The sequence below is a fragment of the Nicotiana sylvestris genome, chromosome 12 (genome assembly GCF_000393655.2).
Source record: "Nicotiana sylvestris chromosome 12, ASM39365v2, whole genome shotgun sequence".
NCBI classification, from domain to species: Eukaryota; Viridiplantae; Streptophyta; class Magnoliopsida; order Solanales; family Solanaceae; genus Nicotiana; species Nicotiana sylvestris.
The window spans coordinates 99270114-99279786 of NC_091068.1; the positions used below are offsets into that span (position 1 = coordinate 99270114).

General features: G+C 41.0%; 2 protein-coding genes across 2 annotated transcripts; both read left to right on the forward strand.

The window, feature by feature from the left end:
- The first annotated feature begins 743 nt into the window (after positions 1-743).
- On the forward strand, positions 744-5388 carry LOC138883443 (uncharacterized). Its single transcript, XM_070164131.1, has 2 exons — positions 744-758; positions 4834-5388. The coding sequence occupies exons 1-2, from the start codon at positions 744-746 to the stop codon at positions 5386-5388; spliced, it is 570 nt and encodes a 189-aa protein (XP_070020232.1).
- Positions 5389-6568: 1180 nt separating this feature from the next.
- On the forward strand, positions 6569-8143 carry LOC138883444 (uncharacterized). Its single transcript, XM_070164132.1, has 3 exons — positions 6569-6939; positions 6984-7074; positions 7616-8143. Exons 1-3 carry the CDS (start codon positions 6569-6571, stop codon positions 8141-8143), a joined length of 990 nt encoding a protein of 329 aa, XP_070020233.1.
- Positions 8144-9673: the final 1530 nt, after the last annotated feature.

The following is a 9673-nucleotide window of genomic DNA, read 5'->3' on the forward strand; positions in this document are numbered from 1 at the left end:
GGTTATAGTATGCAGTCAGTGTTGGTTATAGAAGTTGTCTGAGGAAATGCTCTGAAATATCTCGTAACCTGTTGAAAAGGATACACATTTTCATGAAAAACTACATCCCTGCTCACAAAGATTAACCTTTGTTCAATGTTGTATAACTTGTATCCTTTTTGTGTAGGAGCATATCCTAGAAAGACTGATTTCACTGCTCGAGGACCAAACTTATCTCCCCTCACTAGATTTGTGGCAAAACATAAACATCCTAGAACTCTCATACGAGATAGAAAAGCTTGCCTGCCAAACAACACTTCAAATGGTGACTGATTGTTTAAAACAGTGAAGGGTATCCTGTTGATGAAGTATCTGCTGCTTCCACACATTCCCCCTAGAGGTCCTTCAGCTTACAGTAATACACTGACTTAGTAGATGTTCCTTTAGTCGGTGTTAAAATCTCTCTATGAATATAATACATACGCGAGGCATTCACCTTGTCAATACGCTCACACAAGTCAGCCCAGATTGCACATGCATTTGAGTGAAATAGAACACCGCTTAACAGATCGCGGCTAACATTATGCATAATTCCGGCTTTTACTATAGCAATACAATGATCCCATAGGTTAGCATACTTATCTCTATAAATATAGCGTGTAATTGCTCCATCAATAAATACGGTTTATTGCAAGTCAACAGTGAAACCTCCATAGCTTGACTCCACAATGTGTAATTTTCCATTCTAATCAATTGGAAACCCAATGACAATGCTCCAGGTATATTGGATGGATACAAATAGAGAGGATGATTGTGATCAATCACAATCGAGCTTTGATCAGTTACTTAAGCAACTGCCATTGAAGAAAATTAGAGTTTGAGCGAAAAATAGAGGTTCGATGAATTCTCGTCCTTCAACAAATTCACAGTGAAGAGTCCTAGATTCAATGGATTATTAGCTCTGATACCATGTCAATTTGATGAATTCAATCAATTATCAGTTGGATCGAGAGATTGCGTGTGAGTCGAAGACGAAGAGAAGAAGAAGCTGGAAATGAAACTTCACTGTTCCATTGAACAAAATGATATCCAACTGTACACAACTAACCGACTAATAACTATTAATAGTAAGTAATATTTAACTCAACTATAGTTACTATTATGTACCCTAGTTAACTAACTATGATTAAATAACAGACTAACTACCTCTAACTACTGCCCTGTATCAGTACACTCTTCAACAATACCGTATAAGAGATTAAAGAGGGAAGCACTCTCTACCAAAATTTCTTTCATTCTCAATGCTGAAACCAGAGACGGGGCTAGGATTTGTAACTTATGAGTTCAAAATTATAGTCTTTTTAAGTATTGGATTTTTAATAGTTTGTATATATTCAATAAATAAAACAAATACATATTTAGACCAAAGTTACTGGTTCGGCCGAATCCCCGACCGTAAGGCTAGCTCCGTTTTTGGTTAGAGAATAAAATCTTTTATTAAGGACAGAAGAATTCTATGTATCGCGCTAGAAACCTTGGTAGTTTTGTTTTCATGTGTTTGTTGTAGTAGGTGATATTCTTTTTTTTTTCTATTCAAATGGAAAAGATACCTTTAATACTAAAAGATAGCTGCAAATACTTGTTCAAATTCGTGCGCGCTGTTCTTATTTCATCACCAGAGACAAGTCAACCTATCTCCTTTAAATAAATTCAAAGATTCCAACAATCCTCTAGGCAAATAACGCCATATGTGCACTTTTTTCTGAAATCATAATCTATTCAAATTTGAAAATTGATGATAAAGACAAGAAGGTTGCTAATCTGAAGAGTGGGAATTTATGAGAAGAGATTCGTCCACTCCCCGCAGGAAGGGGAAAAAAAAAGAAGACAATATAATGATCTAAATTCGTTAACCAAATAATTGAAGTCAACTTCAAATTAATCCACGGATTACAGAGAATATAAACTAACACGATTACACGAAAACCAAATTAACTACACAAATTCAGTTTGTATTGTTACCACCATTCAGTAAGGAAAATAAAAGGGTTTAACATTTTAGGTAATTACTCCAAGGTAGTTCATGGAAATGGCACACTAACAAGTACGCTAAGGATAAGGATAAGGATATTATAATTACTTATTGGTAGTTTAAATTAACTAAGAGATAATGACAAACAGAATTGAAAAATGTTATCGTGCAACAAAATTGGAATTCTCCTTTTAAGACATTCCAAGATTCCCTCAATCCTTCTGCCAAAAACGACAAATTCCCACTTTTGCTTGACAATCATACTATATTACACTTTAAAAAGTGGACGACATAGACACGTCTGATCTACTTCGCTTCTATTATCGTATTTTCTGTTGTCATTATTTAGTACTCCCTCCGTTTCAATTTATGTGAACTTGTTTGACTGAGCACGGAGTTTAAGTAAAAAATGAAGACTTTTGGAATTTGTGGCCCTAAACAAGTCCAAATGGGGCCCAGAGAATTTGTGTGGTTATAAAAGCTTCTCATTAAGGGTAAAGTTGTAACTTTAAGCTAAATTGTTACCAAATTTAGAAAGAGTTCATTCTTTTTGGAATGGACCAAAAAAAAAAATAGGTTCACATAAACTGGAACAGAGGAAGTACTATTTATCCCTTCCCCCCTCCCCCTCTTCTTCTTCTCTCTCTTTTTAAGCCGAGGGTTATTGCAAACAACTTCTCTACCTTCATTAGGTAGGGGTAAAGTTTGCATACACACTACTCTCCTCATACCCCGCTTGTAGGAATATACTAGTTTTGTTGGTGGTGATGGTGGTGGATGATAAAGACGCGAATATTGCTAATAGCAAGACCGGGTATTGGCGATCAGTAGATGCCAATAGGATTTCAAGCTTATGGTTTCAGGATAATCGTTTTAAGTTACTGAGTTCTAAATTAATAATTTATGTTTATTTAATAGATTTTTTAAGATAAATACAAGTTTCAAATCAAAGTTATTGAGTTCGACCGAACCCGCTCCTGATGCTCTAGCTCCGCCCCTGATCCCAATCAATTCTTATGTTACTCAGTTGGACTTAATAAAGGACTAAATAATTTAGTCAGGGACGGAGCTAATGCAAATGTTACCGATTCACGTAAACCTAATAATTTTTGCATAAATTATGTATTAATACTAAAACAATTCATTAGAAGTATTAGAATCTTTAGCTTGAAACCTAGTTTGTTGGTCCCGTTATTATGTTTATTAACTTGAAATCATTGTAGGAACCTATAAGCTTAAAATTACTGATTCATCTTTCAACTTAATTCATGTCTTTTCTCTTCATGTGCATTAATCTAAGGTCAAAATAGGAGAAAAAGAAAGTCGCCAAGTATTATGGGTTCCTGCCACCGTTAACTTGAGGCTTTCTAGATAATTCATTTCAAGATGACGTTGAATTATAGAAAATTCTTTTTTCTTTTTATTTTTTGGTGGGAGTGGAGGGTATCGGGTTAGAATTAATTAATTATTAGTTTAAAAATCTACGAAGAGATAATGATGGAACACGCTGCTCTTGTTTCATAAAATTCTCTTTTTGTTGCATTCAAAGATTCCATTAATTCTTTTGCCATAAACGCCAAATTTACACTTTTTGCTGGGATCATAATCTATTAGTATGATCTTAAGTGGGTAATAAAGACAAGAGGCTTTTTCTTTTTTAATAAGATATAAAGTGAGAAATTATTAGACGAGGCTGTTTGTTTATTGCTTGAGGTATTTTTCGTAAAGAGATTTTTTGGAAATATTCATAAAATTTCAAAATACTACATTTTTTTCACAAATTTCCTTTCAATAAATGTTCGTGAAAGTTTTTGTAAAAATCATGCAAACACTTCAATTCCCCTCAGTTTGAGGACTATTTGGCATTTTCTCTCAATATTACGAGGGTATTTCCGTTTCTGTAGAAAATTGTTTGGCCAGGAAGGCATTACAAAATGATCAGTAGGCATTTTGTCCCTCACCTCAAAATTCAAGGACTAAAGTGGAATATTCTCTGAATTATTCTTAAACCTTCTTTAGAGAAAAGAGAAGATTAAACATCTTTTTCAAGTGTTATCACTGCTAGATTTTTAATTTAGTTGACCCCATAGTAGTACAAGATTAGTTGAACTGGAAAGATGCCCTTTTGAAAATTGTATTGAATTGAAAATTCCTTTTATTTATTTATTTATTTTATTCTTGGCATTTTTGTTAGATTTAATCTTGTTATTCGTTAGTTACTAGAAGCCGATGTGTGATGACCCGCCATGTCAGCATGCCACATAGGCGCTATTTGGCATATATTAATGCCATGTGGAAGCTTACATAAGAAGAATGCTAACATTTGTGAGAAGATTCTAGAGAGGTATGAACATTTTCTTAGGAAGAACCTAGATCCTTATGGATTTGTTAGGAAAGTTCTTGGAATCTTCTAGGCTTGTAGAGAATTCTATAAAAAGCCCTTATCTTGTAAATATCAAGGACTTGTGTAATAATTAATATTTACACACTAGCCCTTAGGAGACTAGTATATAAAGAGGGTCATTCATTTGTAATTCATCAAGCAAACAATTCAAGTTCTCTCTAATACAAAGCTTCCTTTAACAATTCTCTTGTGTTCTTTCTTCCATTCTCTTAGCGATCTTGAGTGTAGTAAGGCTGACTTGACATAGCAAGAACGTGAGCAAGTTGTGCAAGATCGTGAGCGAGTTGTCAAGTGCCACACGTGTACTTAGTTAACAACTAAGGACGTGACAACGTGGTATCAGAGCGAAGGTTTCAACTAAGGGAATGGCGAACGACGGAGAAATTAACGCTGTCAACACCCAAGCCACATCATCCAGGATGCTGCTGGCAAGAGCGGCCGTAGCAAAAAGAGGAATGCCACCAACAAGAGCCAGGAGGTGCCACCTGAGGTTGTGTCAAACGAAGGGCTTACATCCCAAAAATCATCTGCCACTGAGGCGAGCGAGGATGAAGTGAAGGTCCTTCCAGAGGACGTTTCGCTCGGTAAAGAGTGGGTGATGAAGATGAACGCAGGGATGGACGCCGTGGAGATCTTTGCCCAACGCTTGGGGAAGGTGGAAGGCACCCTTAACGTTCTTGAGGGGCACACTCTTGAAGAGATTGAGAGTATCCGAAATGACTTAGAGGGACGTACACAGACTGAGATGGAACTAAGGCAAACCATCACTGTCTTAGAGTGCAAACTCATGGAGGCTTTGAGTACTATCAATGCTATGAAGGCAAAGATAGAGTCACTCAAGGAGCATGTCAATGCTGGCGTGACCGAGGTAGCCAGCAATGTTGTGGTGACAAGGGAGGCCAAGATCGAGGCTCCCAAACCCCCGGTGTTCAAAGGTGTTCGTGATGCACAAGAAGTGGAAAACTTCCTTTAGCACTTGGAGAACTACTTCAGGCACGGCAAAGTGAGGGACGACGAGGCCAAGATCAATACTGCGGTATTGTACCTCTAAGAGACTGCCATGCTATGGTGGAGAAGGAAGATGGCCGACGTGGATAAAGGTCTATGTACTATTAGCACATGGGATCAGTTCAAAGCGAAGTTCAAGCGACAGTTCTTTCCAAACAATGTCTTGTACGAGGCAAGGCGCAAGTTTAGGGAATTGAAGCAAATAGGGAGCATACGTAATTATGTCAAGGAGTTCACCACCCTTATGCTTCAAATCCCCAACCTGACCAATGATGACTTGTTGTTCCACTTCATGGACGGGTTGCAAAATTGGGCTAAGTAGGAGTTGCAATGCCGACAAGTCACTGATATAGACCAAGAGTGGAGGTCGAATCATTGATGGATTTCAGGCATGACAAACACGACAAAAGCAATGGCAAAGAGTCAAAGGTTAACAATGTCAAAGGTGGGGGAGACCGTGGCAAAGTCAAGGAGATATAACAACAATAATCCAAGACTCAAGACTTCAAAAAGTCGAGTGGTCGTCAGGGCTACGCCGAGAAGAAGGTGTAGGTCGAGAAGAAGGGATGCTATATATGTGGAGGGCTACATGGCTTCAGAAATTGTCCTGACCTCAAGAGCCTCAGTGCCATAGTACGTGAGCGGAAGGAGCAGCCACAAGGAGAGAGTCCGGGAACCGCACAGTTGGGTATGATCGGATTATGTGGTGCTGTCACGAAGCAAGTTATCCAACCTACCGAGAATGGCAATCAGTACGTGTATCTCACCATCAACAACAAGCCCGCTCGTGCAATGGTGGATACTGGAGCAACTCATAATTTCGTGACTGAGGCTGCCGCAAAGAGACTGGAATTGAAGCTTGCTCCAACCAACTCTCGCGTCAAGATCGTGAATGCCGAGATACAGAATGCTCGTGGGGTAGCTAATGGAGTTGGTGTCAAATTGGGAACTTGGAAAGGTATGACAAACTTTACCGTAACCGCTATGGATATCTTTGACATCATACTGGGGCAAGGTTCTTTAGACATTGTCATACTTTAATCGACCCCTACCTCCAACATCTCTTGGTTATGGAGCGAGAAGGAGCTTGCATGGTACCTACAATGACTATGCCACACAGATAGAGCCAAGCACAACTCTCAGCTATGCAGGTTGTCAAGGGGATCAAGAAGGGGGATCCGACGTTCGTGGTAACCATCACAAGTCTGGAGGAAAACAAGAGCTTTCAAGAGACACTGCCACCTTGCATAGAGAAGTTGCTTGAGGAAAACAAAAATGTCATGCCCGAGGAGTTGCCTAAGCACCTACCACCTAGGCGAGAGGTGGATCACAAGATTGAGTTAGAGCCAGGGGCTAAGCCACCCGCATTTTCCCCATATCATATGGCACCTCCCGAGCTAGAGGAGCTCAGGAAACAATTAAAGGAGCTGCTAGATGCTGGTCACATTCGCCCATCAAAGGCACCTTTTGGCGCACCAGTATTGTTCCAGAAGAAGAAGGATGGATTGTTGCATTTGTGCATAGACTACTGAGCATTAATAAGGTCACCGTGAATAATAGGTACCCGATCCTGCTCACTGCTGACTTATTCGATAGACTTGAGCAAGCCAAGTACTTTACCAAGGTGGATCTTCGAAAGGGCTACTACCAGGTTCGTATTGCGGAAGGGGATGATCCAAAGACAGCATGTGTGACGAGATGGATCCTTTAAGTGGTTGGTGATGCCCTTCGGCTTAACCAATGCACCGACCACATTTTGCACCCTTATGAACAAGATCTTCCATCCCTACCTTGATCAGTTCGTGGTAGTCTACCTAGACGACATAGTCATCTACAACAACACCTTTGAGGAGCACATGGAGCACTTAAGGAAGGTTTTCCAAGTCTTGCGAGAGAACGAGCTATACATCAAGAGGGAGAAATGTGAGTTCGTACAATCAAAGGTGCACTTCTTGGGCCATGTCATTAGCAATGGAGAGCTACGCATGGACGAGGCTAAGGTACGTGCTATCCAGGAGTGGGAGGCACCTATAAAGGTAACTGAGTTGAGATCCTTCCTTGGCCTTGTTAACTACTATCGTCGGTTCATAAGTGGATACTCAGCAAAGGCCGCACCATTGACTGAGTTGTTAAAGAAGAACAAGCCATGGGTTTGGACGGAGCATTGTCAAAATGCATTTGAATGCCTTAAGACAGCTGTAACGGAGGAGCCAGTCTTGACATTACCTGAATTTGCCAAGACATTTGAGGTGCACACAGATGCCTCAGACTTCGCCATTGGGGGTGTCCTAATACAGGATAAGCATCCCATAGCATTTGAGAGCCGTAAGTTAAATGAGACGGAGCAGCGTTACACGGTACAAGAGAAGGAAATGACTACCATTGTGCATTGCCTTCGTACATGGAGACATTATTTGCTCGGGTCGAGGTTCGTGGTCAAGACTGATAATGTGGCTACTAGCTACTTTCAGACACAGAAGAAGCTCACACCAAAGCAGACGAGGTGGCGGGATTTCTTGGCCGAGTTTGATTATGCGTTGGAGTATAAGCTGGAAAAAGGTAATATTGTAGCCGATGCCTTGAGCCGGAAAGCTGAGCTTGCTGCAATTACTTCAGCGAGATGGGACATTAGGGAGGCTATAAAAGAAGGCATGCAGCATGATCTAGCAGCCAAACAGCTTATCGAGTTAGCCAACAAAGGCAAGACGAGACGGTTTTGAATAGAAGACGGCCTACTACTTACCACAGGTCAGCGGGTCTACGTGCCTAAATTTGGAGACATTAGACGACGGATCATAAGGGAGAGTCATGACATAATATGGGTTGGTCATCCAGGTCAACATCGCACTAGGGCCCTGGTTGAGTCAGTCTACTATTGGCCACGCATGCGTGATGACATAGAGTGCTATGTGCAGACTTGTCTTGTCTGTCAACAGGACAAAGTTGAACAACAACAACCCGGAGGACTTTTGGAGCCACTACCAGTTGCAGAGCGTCCATGGGAGAGCGTAACTATAGACTTTATTACTTGTCTACCGAAGTCCGACGGTTATGGTACTATTATGGTGGTCGTGGATAGATTTTCCAAATATGCCACCTTCATGCCCGCCTCACTAGATTGCACAGCCAAGGAAGCCTTCAAGTTGTTCTTTAAGAACATGGTAAAGTATTAGGGCTTACCAAGGCATATAATCAGTGATCGAGACCCCCGCTTTACTGGAAACTTTTGGAGAGAGTTGTTTGACATACTTGGTACGGAGCTACACTTTTTTACTAGTTTCCACCCACAGACGGATGGACAAACGGAACGAGTCAATGCCTTACTAGAATGCTACTTGAGGCATTATGTAAGCGCACATCAGAAAGATTGGGCAAGGCTCATAGACATCGCCCAATTCTCTTATAACTTGCAGCGGAGTGAGTCCACGGGACGGACACCATTTGAGCTAGCCACAGGCCAACAACCACAAACTCCACATTCCTTACCAGTTGCGTTCAAGGGAAAGAGTTTGGGGGCTTATCATATGGCCAAAGGATGGGAGGAGCAGCTCGACACTGCTAAGTTCTACTTGGATAAGGCAGCTAAGAAGATGAAGAAGTTTGCAGACCGTAAGCAGCGTCCCACATACTATAGAGTTGGGGACATGGTCATGGTGAAGTTTAACCTAAGACAGTTCAAGGCACTATGGGGCATGCATCAGAATCTAATTCGCAAGTATGAGGGGCCATTTAAGATCGTCGCCAAGGTAGGCAAGATCTCATACAAGTTTGACATGCCATCGTATCTCAAGATCTACCCTGTCTTCCATGCTAGCATGCTTAAGCCATATCATGAAGATAAGGATGATCCGAGTAGGGACCAATCAAGTCGGGCGCCAATGACTATCACCGCCTCGCATGATCGGGAGATTGAGGCTATCATAGATTACTAGGGCAGGCAAAAACAAGGGCAAAAAGCCACCGCTATGTTCCTCGTCCATTGAAAAGGGCAATCACAGGAGGAGGCCACGTGAGAACGATATGAAGACTTGTGGCAATTAAAGATAAGATCCGAGAGTTTATGCAGCAGCAATTCGCCGCGGTCGTCGCAATATTAGGTGGGGGAGAGTGTGATGACCCCTCATGTCATCATATCACATAGGCGCCATTTGGCATATATTAATGCCATGTGGAAGCTTACATAAGAAGAAGGCTAACATTTGTGAGAAGATTCTAGAGAGGTATGGACATTTCCTTAGGAAGAATCTAGA